This window comes from Echiichthys vipera, assembly GCF_963691815.1.
Source record: "Echiichthys vipera genome assembly, chromosome: 10".
In the NCBI taxonomy this organism is placed as follows: domain Eukaryota; kingdom Metazoa; phylum Chordata; class Actinopteri; order Perciformes; family Trachinidae; genus Echiichthys; species Echiichthys vipera.
In genome coordinates, this window is record NC_139835.1 from 14436731 (window position 1) to 14464278 (window position 27548).

At 40.4% G+C, this 27548-nt stretch overlaps 1 protein-coding gene across 2 annotated transcripts in view; it reads left to right on the plus strand.

The window, feature by feature from the left end:
* Nucleotides 1-27548, plus strand: part of LOC310952925 (E3 ubiquitin-protein ligase SH3RF3-like) — a 106180-nt gene that overhangs the window by 61552 nt on the left and 17080 nt on the right. The window contains exons 2-6 of one of the 2 annotated variants that reach the window (XM_083921769.1): nt 6158-6433; nt 10130-10225; nt 18074-18176; nt 19360-19459; nt 23095-23265. In XM_083921769.1, coding sequence (XP_083777895.1) covers nt 6158-6433; nt 10130-10225; nt 18074-18176; nt 19360-19459; nt 23095-23265 — 746 coding nt within the window. Of the gene's footprint in view, nt 1-6157; nt 6434-10129; nt 10226-18073; nt 18383-19343; nt 19460-23094; nt 23266-27548 lie in introns of both variants that reach the window. The other variant, XM_083921770.1, reaches the window with a different exon arrangement.

Sequence of the window (27548 nt, forward strand, 5' to 3'; positions counted from 1 at the left end):
TCTAGAAATTTAGCAAACCTATGTTGCTACGCCTGCGTCTGGGAGACTGTTGCTAACTTTAGTTGATACTTGACAGTATTTACTGTGAGTTTTTCAAAGTGCGGCAATTCAACACGGTGTTAATAATTCAAAATTTAAACAGTAATTCTAATTTGATCATTGTTTATTATTCAACCAGTAAACGTTTCATCCCTAGAAGAGTTACATAAATATAACCAGCTCTTGGCAAATCAGAGTGAATTTTACAGTGACTCTGGGTCATGCTTCAAACATGATACCAGCACGTAAACATTTATGGAGCGTGGTAAAGGGCTTTTATAATGCTCTAAAGACACTAAGCAGAGCACCACCGCCACTCAAGTAGCTCAGTAGTGAGAACAAAAAAGGTAGAGAATAAAAGAGAGAGGGTGAAGAGAAAAGAAAAGAAAGTGGAAAGGAACACTCTTCATTCCAGCACCTTTGAAGTCTTACATTGTATTTTTTCCCTGACAAACCCCCAGGTCTAATGGCACCTTGTTTTATTTTATTTGAAGCACCAACACTCCATGAAGGTGGTAGTATTTCTTGTGGGAATAATTCACATTTTAACCTTTTTTTAATTGCAACTTCAAAGCTGAAGGCATCTAATGCTTGTTATGAAGTGTATGTTTGGTGGGGAGTGACTACGATTGGAAGCTCTACCAGTTGTGGTGCACAATTTTTCCAGCTGGAAAATAGAGTTAGAGGAGGACTTTCAGTTACCAACCCACCCGAATTCTCACAAGACCACACAACATTCGCATTCAGGCTGGTCTCATACAATTTCCATACATATAACAGATAAAGTGATTCACAGTAATGTGTGTGTATCCCACATATAATGTATATTTCCCATTTTTGTCACTGAAGAAAGCAATGCACTTTAATTTGTGTCTTTTCCACATATTTTTAGTGTATTTCATATATTTATTAATGCAGAAATCAATACACTGTTATTTGTGTATATGCCGCATATTTTTTTTGTGTTTATTCCTCATATTAAAACCAGGGGACGTCGCATAAGACTGCAAATCTATGCTTAAGGAGGGGGGTTGGGGTGGTGATGGGTCCAAAAAACACGGGACATACACCCAGGGGAGCAGGGTTTGGAACGGTAGACTCCTGTTCATGAGAAAACATGGAACTATTAAGTACATTATTAGTCATATTTTTATTATTATAGCAATTATTGCTATTATTCATATCATTCTAGTATATCCACTACCATAATTAATTACCAGTCATGTTTCTGTTATTATGATAGCTGTTAATGTTAATGTGTTTATGTTAATTCAATTGTTATTGTGGTGACTTGGCATCTCTGGGTCTCTCTTTATCCCTTTCCCCAACCCGTGAAGATAGATGGCCGTCTACCATGACTCTGTTCCAACGTTCCTGCCTGTTAAGAAAAAGGTCGCCACTGTTGTGGTTATTATCTACTGTTTGCTCATGGGGGAATTGCTGTGTCTCTGTAAATCATCAATAAATCCGAGTGTGGTCTAGACCTACTCTATATGGAAAATATCCTGAGATTTGTTATGACTTGACACTATAAATAAAATTGAATTGAATATAGAACCATCATGCACCTTGACCATGCTGCCCCAGGCTCAGTGAATGGATAGACAGCAGCATGCCCCCAGTTGTAGCTGTTGCACTTGGCACAGAGAGCTCAGCAACCTCCTTCCAACCATTATTGAGCATCACACCCCGCAGTTACCTGATGAGGCCCTGTAGCAGCCTCTAGGATGTCACCCCAGTCTGTTGGCCTAGCAAAGAGGGAATAAAAGGGAAGATAACCCTAAAAACTCCCATAGACCTCTGTGTGCTACAAATATGTTTCTTCCCTCACAATGAATGGTGCCTGGAGAACATACCCAGGCTGCAATTATGTTTCCAACCACAATGTAATTTGGATAACAAATGTGTAGTATATAAACACAATCTTTTATGACAGGGCTGCCGGGGATCGAACCACAGACCATACAGTCACAAGTTTTCTTCTCTCCTCTGTCTGTCTTTATTCTTATTCTCTTCCTTCTCTACTCCGTCACCTTTTTTTCCCTCCCCTTTTCCTCTTTTTCACACACATGGCTCCTCTGGGGAGTTCACATTCATGACAAAATACAAGCATAGGCTGAGCGGGTATGGACACACCTGTTCACATAATATTGTGTGCTTTTGTCAAAGACAAAGCCGTGTGTTAATTAAGGGAAATTATTTTGAACAGCTTCCAACTCTGTGACAACTGTTTGCCCTTTGCTTCAACATGGCGATGAACCGTTTATGAAGTCAGGTCCACTAAGAAATGTTTTTTCTGAGTTTGGTGCTGAAGAATTTGATTACACAGAGCCCTGACCTCTACCGCAACACATTTAGGATGATCTGGAACAATGACTATGGCCTTATCACCCAACATCAGAGCCTGACCTCACTCTTTTGGATGAATGAGAGCAAATCCCTGCAGCCAGGTGTCAAAATCATGTGGAAAAAATGTATAAATGCATCCAAGAATGAAAGGAAATCCAATTGCTTGGTGCTTGGTGGTTTGAAACTCATTCTAGCCAGATGTTGGAAATGTATCCGTCTCTGCTGTCCAAATGTCAGTGGGAAGCTTGCCCCACCAATGTGGAGCCAGGACAGCAAGCTGTCTGGATTTTGTTGAGTGGTAGCTGGGCCCCCCTCATAGGGGGGAAGTAACAGTTTAGCAGTACCATTAGTATTAGTCACAGCATCAGTAGTACTGTGGGTTTTTTTGTTGTTTGTGTATATGTGTGTGTGTGTGTATGCATTTCCTCATGTTGCGTCACCACTGATCTGAGTACAGTCAGGCAGTGAAGCTTTGGGCTGTTCTTCTCAGTGTAGCGTCTGCAGAGAATCAGCCTGTGAGTGTGAGTGTGTGTGTGTGTGTGTGTGTGTGTGTTTGTGTGTGTGTGTGTGTGTGTGTGTGTGTGTGTGTGTGTGTGTGTGTGTGTGTGTATGTGTGTGTGTGTGTGTGTGTGTGTGTGTGTGTGTGTGTGTGTGTGTGTGTGTGTGTATTAGTGTTATTGGGTTCTTTGGTAAGAAAATAAGTTGTTTTTCTTTAATTCATTCTTCTGTTACAAGCTGCTGTTTTTTTACCTGGATCTAAGATAAACTCCCCTTTTCTCCTTCAAGAGCATGTTCAGTATATAAAGTGTATGCTGAACGCTCGGGTGTTTGTTTGGGTATGTGTGGTGAAGAATGTGAATAGGTGTGATGGTGAAAAAACAAGTAGCTTGTTGATTTGGGGCTTTTATTGGAATCTCATTGCATCTAATATGACGAACTTGATCCAATTTAACTCTTAAAGTCCCTGTGAAACCAAAGTTGGAGCGTCCTCTGCATCTGTACTGTCACATATTGCTTAGTGGAGCTAAATATTTGACTGGTGTTCAGTTACATTAGGGATTTGAACCAAATCAAATATAATTAGCTTGTTTAAAAGTGTTGGGCTCAGAGTTTAGAGTGATACGCAGGTACAGAGCAGAGAGAGGCCTTCAGCTCCACAGTCAAACAGCGACCGAATGACGAACAAGAGATGGAAGGGACCCTTCCGGCCCAATCATGCTGCCACTGGCCCTGAAAAGAGTCAGCATGTACTGCCTGCCTGCAGCGACAGTCAGCTCAAAGCTTCCCTGAAATAGACCTCAGCCTCATTCTCAAAATAAAAACGTTGCTTATGGACTGTAACCCCAGATTCTATGAATATACGTGTTTTTGTCCACTGATATCCAAACACACATTTCTACCCTTCTCTCCTCATATCGCTCTGCTAGCTACAAGAACCACTACGAGTTGACCACAAATGGCGGTGCCCTGAGTTCAGGATGAGTCATCGACATCGATTTTAACTGGGTTTTTTAACATATATATGTCATATATCAAAAGATTAATGAACAATTAATGCAGGAACACTGGATTAAAAGTGGGAAATTGTATTTTTCATTTCCATGGGAATTTGATGGATGCCCCACTCCCCTCAGTTACTGTTGCTATGCCTGTCAAGCTTTTGTTTCAAGCACAACACGAGTGTAAAGTACAAAATTCAAATCCATTGAAAAGCAGGACAGGGCTTTTTATTTCTTGAATTAAAATTGTCATCCCTAAAATAAGGTTACGTTGTTTTTAGCGGTTGCTTTAGCGGACAGATGTAACCGCACACAAGCCTCTGGGACCTGTGGGAACAGTGTAGTTGACTGTATGACATCAGTAGGTTGGCAGCTCTTATCTGCACAATGCGGTGTGATGCCTTCACTTGCGCCACACTGATAGGAGGTCCGAAGAGAGAAGGGCAACAACGTAAAAAAAAACCTGTGCGCCCCATTCAATTTTGGTGCAGGAAAGTCGCAACCGACACTCATGACATTTCTCTGCAAAGCAGCAAATACAAGTGCTTTCATTAGTGGGTCATATAATCAATCACCGTTGTTTTAACTCACTCTGATAGATAAGAGTAACTTAACAGACAATTATCTAGATGAAAATCTTACAGACTACAACTTAAAGTTCAGTGCAACATTTTGATAAATTTCGCCTTAGTACGTGAAACATGATTTTGTGCAGGGTTAATGGGTCTGTGTGTGTCTGTCCGTGACATGGGACAAGACAGATCGGATTTTGATGAAACTCAAGGGAGTGATGCATCACACTTCACTGGCATTTTCAAAATGACTGTGTTTGGCCCAAGGTGAGAGGAGCAATTACCTGGCAAACATTTTAATAACCTCATACCTCACATGGGACCTGCTGGGGGTACTTAAAATGAAACTTGGAGCACATACCCAACTATCCGTGCTCTACAGATGTGTCTCCAGGGCCAACAGTTTGCAACATATTGGATTTTCCACCGTTTTGAGTTACTTCAAAAAGCTGTTTGCCCCACAGGCTTTCTTTTTCTTCTTCTCCAAATTAATTTACTGATCACCGCAAGAGTCACTGCCTCATTTGTGCCTTCGTTCAAATATGAGGCACCACAAAGATAACAATGAAAAGGAAAGAAAACAATGCAAATAGACCCATATAACATATTTTATGTTTTTTACATAACAGACTTGAAACCGATTTGTTCCAGACATGGCACAAAAGGCACACTCTCCAGTTCCTGAATAGGGAGAATATAATGAAACAGCAGTTCACTGTAAATTCAGAAAATAACCAACCCCAGTGTTTGCAAGCCACAGTTATCTGGCATCATTTCAACACGGTGGCACTACTACTTGACAGCAATGCTTTAATCCTTTGCAGGGAACTCAGAATGCACTTAGTGCTGCTCTGTACAAGATTGTTATGTAAAAATACACCGTTCACCTATATGTTAATCGCTATGTGGGAGGAGTGCACTACAACAATAACCTATTCTCACTCACACCGTTTCTGTAGGATGAGATCACTGGCAGATAATCTGCTCATAGATATACAAAAGATATGCTAAAACAGTAAACCAGTGCTCCAACCTAGCGATTCCTAACTTTAAGCTTGTGTTGTGACCCTTACTCTCACAGGTTATGGAAGATATGAGACTCACACAGTTTATGATCTTAGTGCAGATATGAGAAATATGTTTTTCTCTTTCAGATCATTTGATGTGAGCACACAAAAAAAGATATATTTGAAAAAATACAGAAAAGTTGTAAAAATATATAACATTTTGTGGAACAGAAGGTTTTTGTCCTTCTTTTTTATTCTTTTTAACATCTTGCAACCACTCTGATTTTTCTTGGGCCCATTTTAGGGGTCCCAAACCGCAAGATAGGGACCACTGAACTAACCAGAGAATGCAGGGATCACCAGCAATGTCAGAAGCTCTTGTTCATCTTAACCAATGTCAGAAGCTCTTGTTCATCTTAACCAATGTCAGAAGCTCTTGTTCATCTTAACCAATGTCAGAAGCTCTTGTTCATCTTAACCAATGTCAGAAGCTCTTGTTCATCTTAACCAAGCAACAGGATTAAATATATAGCTTGTAGGGGTTTTAGACAAATCAGATTTTAGACACTGTGCACTGTATGGAACAAATGTTGCTCATCACCATCATAAGGAACACAAGAACATATTTACTGCCTGATGCATGTAAGTCCTTTGTTTGTACAGTGAGTTTATGTTTTGTAATGTTTTTCAGAATATCCCTGCGCTGCCTTGTGGTAAAGCCCTCTACTCCTATGAAGGAAAAGAACCAGGCGATCTCCAATTTTCCAAGGGTGACATCATCATCCTGCGACGTAAGGTAGATGACAACTGGTTTCACGGCGAGCTCAACGGTTGCCATGGTTTCTTACCCGCTAGTTACATCCAAATGCTGCGTCCCCTGAGCCAAACTCCACCCCAGGGCAAAGCACTGTATGACTTTGAGGTCAAAGATAAAGACCAGGATAAAGACTGTCTGGCCTTCAGCAAGGTAACACACACACACACAGACACAGACACACACACACACACACACACACACACACACACACACACACACACACACACACACACACACACACACACAAGCTGTACACACACTCACCTGAGGACACTGTTTTTCATTCACAGAACAAAAACAATCATGTGTAATATGGACAGGCAACACAAATGAATCTCTGGAGGGAGATCAGAGGGATAGCTGAATAAACAACAGCATAAATACCTTAGCAGAAGAAAACACTTATCTGTGGTGTTAAACCAGTGGTTCTTTGTAGGACACTAATAATTCATCACTGCTGACTCCGGTTTCAAATTGTTTTTTAGAATGTAAACAAGAGCAACTTCAAACAGGGTAAAAATAAATAAATAAATAAAAAATACCTGCTCTCTATGGGCCCTTCTTAATGAAGCTGCAGTTTTCACCTTTTATTCCGTATTTGGCTTGTGCTCATTTTTTTAACTTTGTATATAAAATAATGTGAGTTCACAGCTAAAACAAAAGACACATGTGTTGGCATAATAGAGTACTACTAACAGGGAAACAGTCAAAGTGGCTAAAATCTGAAGGCTGTCTTTTTGGTGGTACTGTACGGTTACAGATGTCATTGCTTGACCTGAAATGAGTTGGGAATTGCTTTATTGTGCCGTTTTAAAGTTTACAATGCTTGTTATTTAAAAACTGAACTTGACATGTGCATTACTAATTTCTTGTCACTGTGGCTAGGGACTCTTTAGGAACTCTTTAATTAACAGGGACCCAACATTGGGTCCCTGTTAATTAAAGACTGCGGTTTAGACCTGTCCTGTATGAAAAGCATCTTGAGATAACTTCTGTTATTATTTGATACTGCAAATAAAATAAGAAAATTGGAAGTAAGTCAGTGGGTCTAATATGAGATATCTCAATGGTGAAGATAACACTCTCATAATGAGGATTTGACTGAAGACATTTTTAACGCTGACCCTAATATTTTTGGAATGAAGATGCTGGCAATATATGTTTTGTGCTCCTCCTCCTCAAATTCTCCCTTTTTCCCCAAAAAAAGTTGGAAGAAAAAAGGGGGTTTCTTTAGACAGAAAAACCTAAAACAACATTTACACCACCATAAAACTCTATTATTTATTGTGTAATACATTATCTCTGCCCTGTGTCTGTATACCGTACTGCTGGCGCTGCACACTGAGCTTTTTATCAAACGCTGTACCCAAAACAAACTCCACCGATGTTGGTCACCTTTCCATTAAAGTTTAGTGATGTGATGATTTCTCTCATGGGACATCATCTGATATCAAAGTAATAATAACAAATAGATTTTTATTATCTGTAGTCAGGGTGGGAACCTTTATCCAGATGTCTTCATGGGTCCTATTCGTTCTAAGTGAGAAAGACCCAAACCCAGAATTCAAGTTGTGATATTTAATTACATTCAGTCTGATCCATGGTTCCCACTGGTTCTTGGAATCCTTGAAAGTTTGTGAATTTGCAGGGAAACAGGTAAAATATGTAGTTTTATCATAAAAAGGCAATGTATAAATACAAATGTAATACCTCTCAATCATAACTTATGACCCTGTATATGTAGAGACCCTGCCCTCTGCCTGGTTTTTCTTTTTACTTCATATTTTGAGAGGGACAGGGATGTTTCTGGGTGTAGGCTTGGCCCAAGCCAATAACAGCAAGTAGGGTGAAAAGCCCTCTGATTCTTAACCGCCGCTTTGTGACGCCTCTCCCCCTCAGCGTCAGATACTGAAGATCAGGGTACAAGGCAGTGTGTGTGACAATGAAACTCTGCTTTAACTCATAATCCAACAGTGCAGGCTCTGTGGAGGTGTCTGTTTATTTGTTCTCTAAACGTAACCGCCTTGAAACAACCAGAAAATATAGTTTTATTCCTCTGATAAACTGCTTTGTCCTCACTGAACGGCACTCACTTCCTTCACTCGCTCTTTTGCTCGCTTGACCATCACACGCTCTTCCGCTTTATACATACAGTATACATGTATATTGTAGCTTTGAAAGTGCTTGAATTTAATATTTTGTTTTTGTAGAAATGTTTGTCTTGAAATTGAAGTTGTTTTAATAATTATTTTACTTATCATCGTGAACATCGGGTCGTTTCAGAGGGGTCCAAAATCATTCCCCTTTTGCCAAAGTATAACTGAAATTATACTTTGAAAGAGATGACAAGATGTGACAAGACACTCAATCCTTCAAACGTGTGTGTGTATGCAGGGTGGGTTGGGTGTAAGCAGTCATTTGTATTCCACATATTTTCAGTTCCTCAAAGCTTATCATTGTATCCCTGCTGTTACACAGATTCATTTGTGCAAGCACTGAACGCTCGACACATCCAATCTGTCTCTGCACTGTAATTGTGTGTTTGTGGAGAGAGAAAGATTTTTAAATTACATTGTACTGTACACTTCACTGTAGGTGTTTTAGGACTGATCACAGCAATGTAAAGCATACAGTAGTTACCTTGTCTCAAACAAACTGACTGCACTCTACATCTGAATTAACAGATAACAGGGACCTTCAAAGTTCACATTATTTTTAAGTTTTAGAGCAACAGGTTAATGATGAAGATTTCACTTATGCAGAGATGTGCGCCATGTGTAGTGCGCTGCATGCAGAAACCAGTGTTTGTGACAATGTTTTCTCATGTGAGAGGTAATTACTCAGTATGACTAATACACAACAGTCATTTACCAGCATTATCACTGCCGTCCCTAATGGCCTAACCTTCATATTCATGTGGGAAGAGGAGCAACAGACTTTCATCAAGAAGTCTGTGTGTGCGTGTGTGTGAATGAGTGTGTGTGTGTGTGTGCGTGCGTGCGTGCGTGCATGCGTGTTTGTGTGTGTGTGTGCGTGGAATAACAAATGTTATATATCTCTGTATGTGTTGGATATAATATTGCTGAGAGTATTATGCGTTTAAAATGATGGCAACTGAAATGAAGTGAAACCGCTGCCTATCAATCTAAAAATGAATGTGCGCACGATTTGTAGTCAATGGGCTACAACATGCAAGAACACGAGTTTTTTTTTTTTTGTTTTTTATTTTACATTTGGCATGATTTCTGGGTTAAGCGATCCAACAGAAGCATATAAAATAATGAGGAAAAGTTTTAGCCATACACTGTAAGGATTCAGTTGACCATTTCAGAAGAGATATGCGGATCCAGGTACAAACATCCACTTACAAAGCAACTGAGATGATTTGTTTTGGGCAGTTTCTCATCACTGCCATGTGTTTTTAAACTAGGACAAAAAGTAGACACACATTTACTTGTTTATCCATTGTTCCCTTTCTTTTGTTGTTTGCATGTTTGTTTTAAATCACTGCGTGAAGGGGTTTAATTCACACTAATGACCCACATTATGCCACTTATTACACAGCTATATACTAGAAATCCGTTATTTGACACAAAATATTGATTTAAAAATGATTTTATTGATTTAAAGATTTAAAAAGGTGCTCCAGAGTCTATGACCAGAACTGCATCCATAGCAGCTGTTCTGATATTCAGCAATAATGGACTGTAGAATGCCGTAACTGACCAATCATAATGGAACATTTAATAAAGTCGTGTAATAAAAATAACCATATAGCTATTATTTACTTGACACACGTGGTGTACCTACAATGTGTGTAGTCTCACTCATTCCCTCTCTCTCCAGGATGAGGTACTGACAGTTATCAGGCGAGTGGACGAGAACTGGGCAGAAGGAATGCTGGGAGACAAAATCGGCATCTTCCCCATTCTCTATGTGGAGGTAAACCCACAGACATTACACAGAAACACACACATAACACTAACATATCAGGTTATCACAGAAATAGCTGCAAAAGCAACAGCGATGTTGCAGCAGAACACCTGTATTACATTATTTTCATTTATCATAGCGCTACTTTTGAGAGAAGAGGTTCCTCGAGGTGAAAGTATATCCTGTTTGCTTTGAAAAGAAATAACGATTCTAGTAATGAAAATATTCCCAGTACATTAATTATATCCATTGAAATATGACAAAAACTTGGGATAGCAGTGCTTCCTCGTCATTCATGAGTGGAAGCTGGCTTATTCAGATTTTTTTGAGCCAGTTTCCATGTTGTTACTAGGGATGCACCGATTGTGAAAGTCTGGACCGATACCGATGTTTAAAATAACAATTTGGACGATAGCAACTAGAATTTTTATTACTCTATTGTTAAAGGCGCAAAAACTGAATCATAAAAACAGACTTCAATATAACCTTCTTTAATATGAAAAAGATTTATTTGGGAAAAAATCACTGCTTCAAAAGAGTTTTTAACCTTTAACACAACATTTAGCCAGCACAAAATTGATGCAGCACAGCAGAAAATCAGCCATTGCAGTCATCTCATTTGCCAATGGCCGATTGCAGTCAACAATACAAATATCATCCGACACTGATGTTCGGCCGATAAATCGGTGCATTCGTAGTTGTTACCAAGTACTGCTCCTGCTATAATCCATATGGACACCTTCAAAAAAACAACAGAAAAACCCACCTGTCTACCAAGGCCTGTATGCTAGTCCTGTTATCCCTGGCAAACACTGCTACCACTATGTTTTGTTTGTGTGTTATTTTTTTTACCTTCATTCATGTAATGCATCCTTGGGTCCCTTGAAAGCTTTAAAAATTAAAGCTGTTGTTATTTTTATTATTATTATTATCTTTGCTATTGTCTTTAAACATTCTGAAAACATAGCTCTTGTCTAAATTCATTGGCACTGGTAATGATGTATTATTTATGCTGATCTGGTAATAGCCTCCATGCCCCCTGTGCTGTAAAGAGGGACATACTGGGCGCCTGTGGCTCACAAGGTAGAGGGGTCACCCACCAATGGGAGCTCAGTGGCACAGTTGGATGTTCGATCCCTGCAGTGTGCTTTCCAACCTGCTTTTAAAACTATTGGCCTGGGTTGAGCAGAGTCTTACTCAAGTATAAAAGGGTGACATTGTAATTGCGCTAGAATAGCAGGTATATTGTGTTTTCATTCATTATCTATGTATGTTAATCTGAATTGAGGTTCCACATGATGTTTTTATCAGTGCTGTTTGAAACTCGGCAGAGGTGGAGTTTTCTCTCAGGGATTTCCTCACAGTAAAAGGATAAAACCCCCAACACCCCAAACATTTTACTGTCTTTCATAGGGCCATGCCTGTCAAGAGTGAAATATAGTTTTATTTTAATCCCTGTGCAACTGAAAAAAAAGCATGCACAATTCGCTCTGCAACACATTTAAGTCTTTTAAGCCGTGGTAAAAATTCATTGGTAGAAACTGTAAGGCTGTTTCCTTCTTTTCTTGCTGCTGTTACAGCTTCTCTTTTCTTTCCATCACTGCAAATTTACGATTCTCTCGTGGCCATGTCAAAAAAAAAAAGATGAAACCTTGACAACCGTCAGGAGGTTCACTCAGACTGGGAAATATTGCTACATGTGCTTGTTTGTACAGACAATAAGACTCTTATAAGGTCATGTACTGTAGCTTATAAAAATGAATTAACGTAGAGATTAGAGGGACTAATGGGATGACTCCTTCACGCTGCAAAAATTATATTGCTTTTTATATCAAAAGCAATACAAATATACATAGAAAAGCACTGCTCTGCTCATCTATAATCATTTTCTTTTTTGTTTTGCCATCTTCTAATCCTGGAGGATCTTCAAATACACTCTTTCTCTCTCTCTCTGGGTCTGCAGCCCAGACAGGACAGGACTCTTGGCTACCCAATCATGTCTCTGAAATTAGCTGTTTGACCAAACGACTGTCTTAGGCGATGATGATTAAACCGTAGGCCGAGAGAAGCTGGAACAAACACACACAGACACGCAGGGTTTGCTATTAGATATAGATGCATCAATAATTTAGAGCTCTCCATCACTCTGACACAGCAGGGGTATGTGTGTGTGTGTGTGTGTGTGTGTGTGTGTGTGTCTGCAGTGGTAGCTTAATTAGGAGAACCCAGCTTGACTTCTGTTGATCTGTGTGTGTGTGTTCGTGTGCGTGTGCGTGTGTGTGTGTGTTTGTGTGTGTGTGTGTGTGTGTGTGTGTGTGTGTGTGTGTGTGTGTGTGTGTGTGTGTGTGTGTGGTGATGTAGATCTGGGTGTCGTCAGCATAGCAGTGGAAATCGAGGTTGAGTGAGCGGATGAGGTGACCAAGGGGGAATAGGTAGCAGATGAAGAGAAGGGGGCCAAGGACTGAGCCTTGAGGGACCCCCTGCGAAACAGGAGAGAGGGTGGATGTGTGTCTGGAGAGGGAGACGAACTGTTGCCTGTTGGTGAGGTAGGAGGTGAGCCAGTCGAGGGCAGTGCCCTCAACACCCTGCTGGCGCAGGTTGATAGGTAGTATCGAAGGCTGCGCTGAGGTCGAGTAGTAGCAGGATGTTGAGGGCACCAGAGTCTGCAGAGGTGAGGAGGTCATTGAGAACTTTGACAAGGGCAGTTTCGGTGCTGTGAAGTGGGCGGAAACCGGATTGGAGGGGTTCGTAGAGGTTGTTTGACTGGAGGTGGGAGTGAAGTTGGGCGGCGACAATGCGTTCCAGAGTTTTGGAGAAGAACGGCAGGTTGGAGATAGGACGGTAGTTGGAGAGGTTAGCTGGATCAAGGGTGGGCTTTAAGGCATAGTTTGATTTTTTTTTAGTTTGGCCCATGTCCCGCTAATATAAGGGGGCGGGACTTATGACCTATACTGCAGCCAGCCACCAGCGGTTGATCCAGATGTGTTGGCTTCACTTTCAGGGAGCCATGGAGCCATCCATCTTTATATACAGTCTAAGGTTGCAGTCCTTTGCATCAGGACCCCTGCTGTGCCAACAGTGGTCTCATTGATGTGGAAGGCTGAAGGATTTGAAACACTGCTGATGTCAATCTGAACACCTTACTGTAGTTGGGGCCGCTCTATTAGAAACACGATAAAACACAGAAAACTTGCAGATCTGGGTTTTGGTCTAACTTTTTCTATACGGATACAATTCTTGTGTTCTGATACTATCTGCAAAATAATGAATTCATTCGATAATATCCTTTACTGAATACAAACACATTACTTTAGAAACAACAATGGTACAAATCACTGTTGTTGTTTTTTTCCGAATTAGACAAAAAAATCTCAAACGCAGCATGAATGTGAGGTTAACACAAACATCTACCGTTCTTAACAAACCATACCTCCATACATAATCCAAAGTTATTGATAATATATGGCCAGCTGAGGCAAGAGTTTAGCCAGCTTGTTTCAAACTTTAAACTCAGTAATTAATTACAATAGCTAACAGTAAAAGTTTATTTCAGTTTTGGTTGTAGGTGGATTTAATTTATGTATTTTTTTTTTAATCTAAAAGGGTTTGTGTAGTTTATAGCATAAATGTCACCCGTTGATGCACTGTACAAGATTAGAGCTTTAAGCTAACACATCTGTGAGTGTGGGCTTGCTTGGAGTTTGTTTCTTTTGTGTTCTGGTGGGTGTGGGTGTATTTGTATCTTGATATGGAATAAGGTTTGGGCGGTTTGTTGAGTTCATATGCACCTGGAGCGGACTTAAGTTATTATAAATATACTACACCAGACTTGACTTTGGGTTGGTGTGATGAGTGGGCTGGATTGTGTATGGGAGCGCTTCTGTGGGTTCAGGTGGATGTGATTTCATCTTAGATGAGTTCGAATTGAGTGTGGATGGCTTTGGGCAGTGTTGAGGTTGTTTCATGCAAATGGGAGAACAGGTGGACGGGTTTCGGCATTTCACCTCTGTTGCTTCTTTTTTCTCCGTTTCACTTTATGCATCCTACGATTTCTGCAGCAAGAGGAAGTTGGCACACACCTGCCACTCCATGAGTGTGTTTGTGTGTGTGTGTGTGTGTGTGTGTGTGTGTGTGTGTGTGTGTGTGTGTGTGTGTGTGTGTGTGTGTGTGTGTGTGTGTGTGTGTGTGTGTGTGCGTGTGCGTGTGTGCGTGCGTATGAGCATGCATGTATCTTGCTGGCTTACCCTTTTCGCAGTGCAGATATCACCTCATCAGCTCAAGTCTCAGTATTACCTGGAGAGGGCACCCACCCTCCAAAAGACACAGAGAGTACAGAGAGTACAGTTAGCTCAACACATAATAGATGACCTTGGAGATTTCATTCAGCCAAAAGCACCAAGTGAAGAACTGTCGCTATCAAAACATATCTTTCTCTCTCACACACTCACACTGTACACTCTTTTATCAACTTTACTGCAGCATGACCCGACACTATAGCAGTGATGGTTAAAGAGAAACTGAAAAGGCATGTAATTGGTTCATGTGTGTGTGTGTGTGTGTGTGCGTGCGTGCGTGCGTGCGTGCGTGCGTGCGTGTGTGTGTGTGTGTCACTCTCGTCTGCCTTATGAGAACAGAGTGAGTTGTATCCACAGCATCAATCCATCATGCTTATTAGCATATGATTTAGCTTTGATTAGCATATCTATTAATATGGAAATGCAACATCACCAACACTGAGCCCAGACAGGTCGCCCTGTACGCTCTCTCTCTCTCTCTCTCTCTCTCTCTCTCTCTCCCTTACACACACACACACACACACACACACACACACTCACACACACTCACACACACACACTTAGACTCCAAGGATTTTCAGGTTACACTAAGCAGACAAGATTGCGATCAAGTCGTTAGAAGGCTGAAGCTGAAGATGTTGTCTGTTAATGTGTCAGTTTATGTGTTCCTGTGTGTTTGTGTGTGTGTGTGTGTGTGTGTGTGTGTGTGTGTGCGTGTTGGCAGGCCTGTTGAGAAGTTCAATGACCCACAATATCTTAGACCATGCCTTGTGGAGGGAACACCACCAAAAATAAGAATTCCAATATATATACAGTATTTATATAAACAGTATGTTATTTCCGATATATATGTTATGTCCAAGACCTAAACTTTGAACAGTTTTTTACAAATAACTTAACAATTTGGCGGTGTCACTCTGTCCACATGACACTCTGGGATAAATCTGAGCAAGCTTTACACAGACTATTCCTGAGCTCACAAAGCCCTCAGCAGAGCCTGAGATAGACAACATGGATGAACATGAGTACATAAAAGAAAAAAAATATCTGGAAACCACATCAAATGGTACTGCTCAATGAGGCAGGGGATGTGGAGGGAGTTAAATTGCAAGCAGCAGGTAGTTCGGGAACATTGAGAAGCAGTGTGAGTGTTGGAGTGAGCAGAATTAATGAGCGGCAGCCTGCTTCTGTGCCTACCTAAACTACTGCGACGCTCCATAATTGTCAAACACACCGACTGTTTTCCCATTTACAACCAAAATGTGCTTCCAGCCACAGGGTAGAAAACACTTTGGCACAGTGTCGCGAGGGACCAAACATGGGCTTTTCCTGCATTTCTAAAAATATTGCAACATGCTGCTTAACTTAATATGTACAGAACAGCCATCCTCACATTTGCATAACTTTTATAATGCCACTCTGGTAAACAAGAGACAGCTCTAGCTCACTAATATGACACATGAATTACTGTGTGTGTGTGTGTGTGTGTGTGTGTGTGTGTGTGTGTTTAATAACACATTTCTTGTTGCAGGTGATGAGAAATGATTCCGTCAGCATCAGACCACAAGTGAGCAACACATACCAAAAGGACAGAGGTCGCCTCACCCTTAATACAATATACCAGACACATTTTAACATGATGGCAATCATGGCAAAATTAGAAGGCTTAAATGAAGCTGCTTTAGTAGTGGAATGATTTATCTGATGCTGGGGGACTCCGACTAAATGAATGACCTTTCTTTTGTGATAGATTTTTTTTATTCATAACTCAAAATCATAACAAACTAATCCACACATACAGGGGTATTTTTGTAAACATAGCTTTTTCTATACTCAGGCAAAACTCCACATGGAAGGCGCTTCAGTGCTTTCTGCCAAAAAACATAAATCCAGCCAGAAATCTTTTACATTTAGGCAACATAACTGCGTGGTTAAAGTGTCAATCCAGCTTTAAACGAACTCACAGCCTTTTTTGGCATGAATATTCATCAAATAAACCATTGAGACAAGTTTTTTGGGTGATCACCTATTAACAGAGAAATCCCGGACGGTCAGTAGCAGCCAGACATAGCGAACACTGAGTAGCTCGGGGAGGAGCGCTGAACCATCCAAAACGGCTTTTTTTTAACCACTAATACTGCTCAAAATAGCATCAAGTCTCTGCAGTAGCATGATATGAGTCCCTACATATAAATGAAGCACTGTACAATGTAATTAGAAAATTCATTTTAAGCCAAAATTTCACTTTATGTTTGTAGTAGTTTGGGTTCTTATAAACCCTTTCTGACAGAAAGATTTTTTTCAGACCCTTTTTGGTTTTGTTTTGTTTTTTTAGAACAGAGAGAAAAAGACCTGTGTACATGTGGCTAATGTGATTAAGCCTGATGAAATTTTCTTCTCAGCTATCTCTGTCTTCAACTAACTAAATACTAAAACTCTAAATAACAAGAGATCGACTTACCAATCAGCAAATGTTTGTTACAGTACAGGGCCTGGCAAACTTTGCTATTTTCATTCAAAACAGCCAAAGAGCACTGCCTTAAACTAGGTGTTTATTCCTCAGCAGTTTCATCCACCACATTATTACAATCAACGCATGAAACTGCCATCACCCATTCCTGACATGCTATTAGAATTGTTAAGGATAAAAGACATAAAGCCAAAAGCTGTGGTCCTCATTAGAAAAGGTTAAGATGACATATGCAAGGCACCTGCCCATTATTTCTGTTTGATGTGCCGTGTGTTGCACAAATCCTCATCATGTTGCTCGTTCCCTAAGCTCTCAGTAATTTTGTTTTGAACTGTGCATCATTGCCTGTGCGTAGTTGTAAGTGCAGTCATTCACAAATCCATCTATATACTAAGTTAACAGAATATAAAATCTGAAACAGTGCAATCAACAAAATGAAAGTGCAAAGATTAGACATTTTGGTTTGCTGTATTATTCCTAAAGGCATCATGGAACTGAAAGGAAAAGGAGTCTTGCAGGAATGTTCATATGTGTGTCAAGAATGTTTTTGGATTCATTGAAATGTTAAATTAGGGATTTTGGGATTAAATTTAGCATACAACTTAGTTGATTTTAAGTGTGTTAATTGCTCACATTCCTTTATTTCTTACAGAATTGTTCTTGCAGATTTTACCCAAGAATTAATGAAATGAAACCAAAGTGAGGAGAGAAAGAATAATAATCCCAGCGCGCCAAATGGATGCTCCCCTTCGGTCACGCTCACCTTTGGGTTACGTATGTGTGGGAGTATGCATGTATTTGACAAAGACAGACAGGGAGAGTGTGTGTTACACAAAGGGAGTCTCACTGGACCAGCTGTTGTAAGTGATGATTGTTATGCTACCGGTCTTTGAAAAGCTGCCAACAAGAACGAGGGAGGAAAGGCTACACAAACAGACTTTTTATGTGTGCTGGAGATCTTGTTATGGATGTGGACTACTGAGAAAAAAATGTTACACCTGAACTCGTCTCTTCTCTCTTGTCCTCCCTTCTTCTTCCTCCTTTTGTTCTTTCAACCACCTGCTTCTCCTCCTCCTCCTCCTCTCCTCTCAGTTAAATGAAACAGCCAAGCAGTTGATGGAGATCGACAAGCCTGCGCCAACTAATGTTCCAGGGCCTAGCTCTGAATCGGCCCCATTGGGCCCGTGTTCACCTGGTCCCTCCCCCAGCGCCTCCCCGTCCAACGGAAATGGCTCTGGCCATCGGAGAGGTGAAGGGAAGAAAAATGCCAAGAAGAGGCATTCGTTCTCGGCGCTGTCCGTCACCCAGAGGGCCGCCCAACTCAACAACAGACACAGTATGGAGATCTCCCACCCGGTCCTCATCAGCTCCTCAGACCCCAGAGCTGCTGCACGCATCCAGGTACACAACTGTGATCATGCGTGTGTTATTTAAGTCCAAAAGTATAATATAATTCCATTATTTGGTCAATGTTGCTACAGTAAGCAGCTTTTTAACATTGGTTAGTGGAGACAAATCTGATTTTAACCATTTCATTTCATGTTTGGTTTTTGATTCGTTAACACATCATATTTTATAAGCTGATTGTATGTTTTGTGTATAAAATCTAAATCTGAAAAGCATATTTTGAAAAAACTCATGGACAAGTCCCTCAAATCTGTACTCAAATGTAGCACATGAATAAATGTACTAAATTGCTCTACTCTCCTAATATGTATATAATATTAGAATAGAATTGGGTTTACATTAACCTAATAATCCAAGTCATCCACTCCGGTATGCTGATAATGATGCATGTACATATTGCTTGTAGATCTGGTCTTACTGCTAGCATGTTGTCAAAATGTATAAATGCTTTTTTAACTTGATCGGAATTAAAATTATATAAAATATTACATGCAAAACAGGCCAGCAGTTACAAACGTATTGACCATGATAGAACAAAACAAACTCTATACATATGCTGACAAATAAACAGTCTTATTCTGCAACAAACTAATATCGGCCAATATATCAGACTTTTTTCTTTGTCGGTATGTATACAATATATACTTTATATGCAGCACACATCCATGTACATTTCGAAAGCTGCAGTTCACTTTCTCCACTAGAGATTTATTAACTTATTCCCCAGTCAACTTCTCTGGCAGTTTCATGTGACTGCCATCATTCGTCTTTTTGATGGTTGGAGACTGGAGACACATTGTTTTTACATTTATTGCCTCTGGTCGGTTCGAACCTGGGTTAAATGTGTTTTTGAATAATACCCCGAAAAGCTGGAAATGCTGCCGGCACATATTGCATGTAAAGTTTTATTTTAAATAGAAACCTTTCGATCTGTTTGTTGTATCTTTCTGCATAGGATGCGTCTCACCCAGGTCCCTCTCCCTCCTCGGCAGGGGTACTGGTGCCCCCCAAAGTGGCATCCTTAACCTCTGAGCTACTCGCCCATGCCAAGGTGCAGCTGCCACTCAACATGTGAGTACACCTCAGGGTGCTGTCAGCTCACCCACCTGCTACCAGGTTTTTTGGTCCCACCTTCCTTCCATCCGTCTGCCCGTTGTATTCTCCAACTGAGTGGATATTTGCCCGAGATCCGAGCGTGACTTCAGAACCCACCTCCTGGAAACGTTAAAAATATTTCCTCTTTTGTGCCCGGAGATATTGGCTACGTTCCACCACCTCTGCAACCACATTTACTCCTCCACTGGTCAAGGATCAAATTCCCCTCATAAAGGAAAAATACAGTCACACACCATTCCCTCAGTTGTGCGATGCTTACATACAGTGTTTCATAACAAGGCACAGCCATCGCTTACACTATGCATTTCATTGTACAGCCACTTATTTGCTTTCATAGTTCATCACCTATTGTTATTATTGTATGATTCAAAAATGAACAGCGAACAATAACTCTTTGCTAACAAATGCAATAAGGCAAGGCAAGTTATATGTATAGCACAATCCAACAACAATGTAAGTCAAAGTGCTTTACATGAAACATTTAAAGCATTGGGAAAAAACACATAAAACATATAAAACATTTATAATATATAAAAGGTAATTTAAAAGTACTGGATATATGTTCAGTTAAGAATATGTGCAGCTAACATGCTTGCATGTTTCAGCTTTTAAAGGATTTGCAGCCAATTTTTATGTGATAGTGGACAGACAGTTGACAGGAAATGAGGGGAGAGAGGAGAGAGAAATGTTATGATTACATGATCGGCATCTTAAACCCCTAAGGCTTCCCAGGAACTCCAGCAGAAAGCATGTTTTCAACTGATCTGTCCAAATTTGCCAAAGTCGGCTTTCATAGGCTGCAGTTGGAAGCTACCTAAATTACTTCACAGGTTAGTAATTTTGAGAATGGATTAAAAGAGAAAAAGAACACCTGACACACTCGCAAACACAATTAAATTCTTGTGGAAATGTAACCTCACTAGTCACATCCAGATGGCTGCTGATGCGCCAACACTGAGCAAGACAGGTTCTACAATTTATATCATAATTAATCTACCAGGTAACTGCCAAAAAGAGATGGGGATATTTAAGGTGAGTGTGTGTTTATGCTCTTATAGGCCAGTTTGAGTTGCAGACCTTGGGAGAGGGCATTTTTGGATATTTTTGGAGAGAGAGGACATTTGCTCAGTTCTTGCAAGGTTAGACTTAGGTTTATGGTTTAGTTAAGGGACCGTGTGTGTGTGTGTGTGTGTGTGTGTGTGTGTGTGTGTGTGTGTGTGTGTGTGTGTGTGTGTGTGTGTGTGTGTGTGTGTGTGTGTGTGTGTGTGTGTGTGTGTGTGTGTGTGTGTGTGTGTGTGTGGTGTGTGTTTGTGTGTGTGTGTGTGTGTGTGTGTGTGTGTCTGTCTGTGCATGTGTCTGTGCGTGCGTGCGTGCGTATGTAAATGTGTGTATGTGTGCTCCTTACTCTTAACTGTTGTCCTGTCTGCAGGATATGGATCAAATGCAGCAACATTGTTAGCTTTGATAATATCACATTCCAAGTAGTGCCTGGTACACACACACACACACACACACTAGGCTATCACATACACATACACTTATGACACACGCGCACACACCGGAGTAGGTTTGTTCTACTGATGAGGTCAGACATTTCTATCTTGACCTGGCAACTATTCCTGTTGCCATGGGGAGATGGGAGACGGTCCCCACATCTGTTACCATGGCAACGTGCAGGCAGCGGCATATAGGGCTTGTTTACTCTGTGGTCTTATCGTCTTCTGCCGTCGGAATCTGGCACTACTACTAATGTCTCCCAGCGACAGGACCAGAAACTTATTTATGTATTGTCGCAGGTGCAATACACAATACTGTACAGACAAACATAGTCATACATAGTAAATGCACTGTAAATGTACTGCATTTATCAGCATACCTGTTAATAGGCAGGTAAACAGGGACATGTTGATTAGCATATCATTTGGGAGAAAAATCATTCAGTCAGCCTCTGGTGGTCAGATTACTACCTCTGAGAGGAATGACTGAAGAATGAAATAAATCTCAGGCTACACTCACACATTAAAGCAGCTATACCTCTTGAATTTGAAATGCTTGAAAGACTTTTGTCTTTTTAAACAATGATTTTTGTAGCAGTCCACGTGTTATAATTCAGTTTATTGCAACATAACATTTACCCAAAAGCCTTTGATTCTGATTAACATGCTAAAATTAATTTGTATACTTAAAAAAAAAAAAAAAGGTCAGTCAAGATATGAATAAAGATTGTTCACAAGTAGGAATATATTTAAGGTTTGCCATACTATAATATCCCCAAAGGCGTCATTCTTGCCAATACTGCAAAATAATATAAATAATAGTTAGGGTGTGAGCACTTTTAACATTGATGTAGGTAAACACAACTTTGAGGGCAGCTGTAACCTAAACCCAACAGGAAGTCAGCCATTTTGAAGTTAATTTCCAAATTGAGAGCATACTACTAGCATAGCATACTTTAACAAACTGCTCCTTGAGTTTTTACCTGATCAACTTCAAAATTGGTCAGTACCATCCAAAGACCTATTTGATCAAAAAAGTTACTTAAATCTTTCGTTTTCACTGCACCATGTTGCCATGGCATAAGGCAGGAAGTCGCCATAACTTGTGCATACAGTACATTGTGCAGTTGGCCCCAAATGCCCCATGATTATTTTAGAGCCAAGGCCTGATGACATACACAGTATATCTCAATATTGACTCAAAGTTATAGCGACCCCTACTGACACAGACAAACATTAACCGATTTACATGATATTTACATAGTGTAATCTTCATTGAATGAAGGCAACATAATGCATTTTGTTGTTGTGAAGTTTCACTATGAAACGTGGTATGTGCACCAACAAACATACACACATATGGTGTACAATGCTGGCAATAGAAATAAAATGCATTATACACAATCAATATAAAAAAAGTGAACAATGTAGGTGCACCTCTATCTCTAGCAAAGGAGACCAATTACTGATGCCTGACAAGCACTCGTATTTATAGTTGCCACCTACAGATTTCTTTCCCACTCTGGGGAAATGGATGGTATACAGTGGGAGGACCAACCTCCACTGTTCCTCTCTATGAGCTGACAAAGATCCCATTGTAGATCAAAACGTGGTTTGATCTACAATGATGGTTTCGTAAAGGAGTTGGGGAATTGTCCTCTGGTCTAATGCACCGCACACCTCAGTTAAACACACAAAAAAAGAATCTGTGAAGGGTCTTATTATTTATTTTGTATACTGTATTTCTGATAACCAAAAAAAAGAAAAGAGTCATGAGTCATTTTCTTGAAGAGTTATTTGGACTTTGATTCAATAAAAGAGCATTGGAATTGAAACTCCCTTTTTTGCACACTGACAGACATTTCTTGTTTTTAGAAAGGATTGATTTAATAATGTTCATTCATTTGTTTATTCTTTTGTTTATTTGCATTTGTAATGGATTTGCTTTCACTCTGCACAATACATAATAGGAGTAACCCACATGGGAGATAATTGGTATTTGGTGAACAGTTTCTCAAGATTTCCTTCTGACTTATAATGATTTTATAATGTTTGCCTCACTTTTACATGTTGTCTGGTGCCTTTGCCCCACAGATATCTGGCCTTATACGCCTACAAGCCCCAGAAGGCTGACGAGCTTGAACTTAGGAAAGGGGAGATGTATCGCGTGACAGAGAAGTGTCAAGATGGCTGGTTCAAAGGCACCTCACTGAGAACTGCTGCCTCTGGGGTCTTCCCGGGAAACTACGTCACCCCCGTGTCCAGGTCAGTGAGCTCAGGCATGGGTCAGGTGGAGGGTATTGTAGTGGTAGAGGAACTATGTCATCACAGCATCTAGGTAAAAGAAAGTCATATTGATGGTGTGTAGTTATAGTACAGTATCTCACTTCCTTGGCCCAAGATGGATGTATTTCAGACTTTTGCTCCCCTTATCATGAAATCAGTTGATTTGCTTTAGTCATGTGAACCCAGCAACGTACCAATGACTACATACTCCCCCCTATTTTGTCCTCGCACAAAGGCAGTGGTGGCGCAGTTGTTGTAAATTGCATTGTGATTTTTCGTGGTAATTTCCTGGCTTCAGCTGAACCTGAATACATATCAGACTGAGCAGTAAGATTTTGCTACTTGTTGCGATATGTAATTGCACTTGTGTTTCCAGGCACTCACGCCTCTTCATGCACAAAGGCATGCCCAAAAAATAATGCTTTTGGTCTTGAGTTGGCAAAGGCGCTATCTGTGGATACCGCATTCAATGTGAAACAATTCTTCCTGCTTCAGGCTCTGCTCCACAGTGTGCACTGTCAGGACTCTGCTTTCACCTCTGGCCACCAAAACTGCCAAAATGATTTGGTCCCCCCAGCAAAAACATATTCTGAGAAGTCCATTCCTGGAAAGTAAACTGCTGTGAACACTTTACATTTTAAGCAAGACACGAAACCATGTTTTACAGAATGTATTGAGATGGAAAACCATGTAAAAAAAATTTTAAACCAATATATCCCTTTTCCGATTTCTTTTTTCACTGATTTGACTGATTAGAACGAGGAAAATAATTGACACCTGAGATATTTATGATTTGATTTCAGTACAAATCACATACAAAAAAGTTGTCAGTTGGTACTGGCTCTATGTTGAGCTACCACATAGTTAGTGTAGATCATCATCATCATCATCATCATCATCGTCATCGTCATCGTCATCGTCATCATCATCATCTTTACTTTTGGCATCCACTCACCGTTACTCATAGCTGTTAAAACCAAATAAAACAGAAAAATGACTGCGCTGAAATCATATTTGGCAATTTAATCACCCTCATTATTCCTGTATGCATGAAAACATGGCTGTTCATCTAATCTGTATTCTGCTCTGTGCAGTCGAAAAAAGAGAGAGGAAGAAAATGAAAGCAAGGGAGAATTAGAATAATAGAAGTAGAAAGGAAATAGAAATGCATGTAAGGGAGAGCGAGATAATGAGAAGATAAAAAGAAAGATATGGCATGGTAGGATAGACGTAAAGGACGAGTGGAGGGAAAGGGTACAAGAGTGACTGGGGTGAAGAAAGAAAAGGTGAAGAAGGTACAACAAGGTGGGAAGAAATTGTAGTGGAAAAAAAAGATAAAATGTCTACAAAAAACAGCAGGTGTCCCTCTCTACTGGATATGAATGGCTGTTTCACATTCTGCAGTTATGCAATTTGAGAGAGAGAGACAGAGAGAGAGAGAGAGAGAGAGAGAGAGAGAGTAATCAAATGAGAGGCAATTTGTTATTTTTACACAAGCATGCTCTCCCTATCCCCCATTCCCTTCCTCCTTACCTCTGCCCCCCCACTCCTTTGTCTGCAGTGCAGCTCAGAAATGTTTCAATATGATAATGAGAGGCTGCCAAAGATGCACACACACACACACACACACACACACACACACACACACACACACACACACACGTACATTGTAGAGTTAAGACCAATACAAGCTGTCAAATAGGCATGTCATTGTTTTTGAAATGCAACATACAGTATTCAATTTGAACAAATTCCAGGAAGAATTACTGAATGCGATTGAATTATAGTTGCCCTGCATTGATTTGAGATTTTTCAACGTATCATAATAGCATACATGCTGCTCTTTAAGGATTTTCAACTCTGGCAAGAATATCGTTTTGGTATTTGAAGGTCGTCTACTCTTATAAAGCAGGTCGAAGTCCTTAAGGTTACTGATGGCAGCCCAAAAACATATATATGGCTCTTTACAAGCCCATGTGTTGAACCCAACACGCGTGTGCGTTGTACGTGAAGCAATTCAAATCAAAGAAACTTTGCTGTTTCCATTGGTACACACACATACACATGCAGTAAACACACACACATACACACACACACACAGAAAGCCATAACTCTATATATGTGTGACAGAAAGTCGATGGGCAGCCATAAGAGTGTGAATACCGCCGAGTCAATAATGTTCATCACACTGTTCTGCCATTCAGCACTCTGCAGACAGAAACTTGAGCAGCCTGCAGCTCCATATATGTTACAGTAGAACATTAAGTCGTGCTGATCCTCCGGTCAGATAATAGCACTGAAATCACTCACTTTGACAGAGGATAATAGTACTGTTTGCACCTCCTGCTCTGCTATTATGGACAATATACTGGCGTTTAACATATTCTTCTGAACAATACTTCAGAGTCTACAGCCATGCTAGCTGCTCTGTGAGGTTGTACGCTGCATTGAGCTGAATTCTAACATCAGCACGCTAACACCACAAACATGTGTAATGTTGTTGTCGTTAGCCTGCTAACATTTGCTAATTAGCACTAACAAAAAGGCTGCATCTGAAATCTTCCACTATTTACATACCCAATGTGTGCTATCGTTCAACATACTTTTGTGTGATTACACAATAGTAGACACACTGAGCTATAAATGTAAAACATGTGTAACCATGGTAACCCGTGTCAACCTCAGCTCTACTGGTGTCTGCAAAACCTGACAGCAAGCATAATGAACCCCTTGAGTTTTTTGGGGCTCTTAGAAAATGCTAGCTGTTTTAGCTTACTAAATAGTATGTTAGTGTGGAATTTTGGACGCAGCAATAGCACAGCTGTAGCTGATGAAAATGTCATCATAATCCATCCAATAGGTCTTGAGATATTTCCCTCTCGACCAAAGTAGTGGACAGACAGACATCGGCATCCATAAAGCTGGCATGGGGGGGGGCATGAATTGGTATCACAGGGAAATAAAAAAACATTAACATCACTCTAGAGCTTGGCAATAATATAACATCAGAGAAGGAGATAGTAGCAGATGGATTCAATAAATATTATTCATCAGATGCTAGGAAGCTGGTGGAAAAACTACCTGGCCAGACCAATTACTGTATTTTCGGCACTATAAGGCGCACCACATTATAAGGCGCACCTTCAATGAATGGCTTATTTTGAAACTTTTTTCATATGTAAGGTGCACCGCATTAAAGGCGCATAGAGTAGACGCTACAGTCGAGGCTGGGGTTACGTTATGCATCCATTAGATGGAGCTGCTCTAAAGGGAATGTCAACAGAACAGTCAGGGGAGGTCATCTTATTGCTTCCTCCACTTCCGCACCATTGATTTGTTAATGTTAAACTCTCTCGCTGCTGCTCTATTCCCGTGTTCTACTGCGTGACTAATCGCCTTGAGTTTAAACTCTGCGTCGTAAGTGTGTCTCTTAATAGGAGCCATTTTGGGGTCTTTACACAAACACACAAATGGATATGAAACGGCACGCTTCGTGCAGTCATATATCTCAATGTTACTTCTTCTACGTGGGAAAATAGAGTCGGCGGCTGCTTACCGTAGTTGCGAGACCTGTTGTGGCTCAATATTGGTCCATATATAAGGCGCACCGGATTGTAAGGCGCGTGTAGGGCAGGCTCTAAAGGCAATCGCCAAAATAAATTCTGCTTTTTTGTCAGAATCTCGAAGTTCTTGGATCAAAAACCCATGTTTATTTTAGCAGGAGCTTTAATTCAGCCTTTTTTTGATTACGCATGTGGCTCATGGTGCAATGGTGTCACAATGAAATGGAAACATAGGTTTCAGACCTCTCAAAATAAGTTAATTAGGCTTATTTTGGACTTCCCCATGAGAACCCATCTTGAATCATCTCACTTTGAGAGGGTTGGATGGTTAAAGGTAGAGGGTTGTGTCTTTCAGATGCAGCTCTGCATGGTTCATAGGATTTTCTATGGGGAAGTGCCCAATTATTTTAGAAATGATTTCAATAGAGTAAATTAAGTTCACAGGTATTCCACTAGGGGTAGCTCAACAGATTTTGTACCACCCAGAGTTAAGACAAATTTTGCCCAAGAGTCATTTTTTTATGCTGGTACTACCCTTTGGAACAGGTAACCTGGTTAACTCAAGTCAGTAATAAGCAGTTTTAAACAGGCTTTGAAAAAATGGCTTGGATGCCAATCTTAGGTATTTTGTATTTCTGCCACTACTTGCCCCATAGACACCACAATTGAAATAAGCCTTTGGACTTTATTGTGTTATCC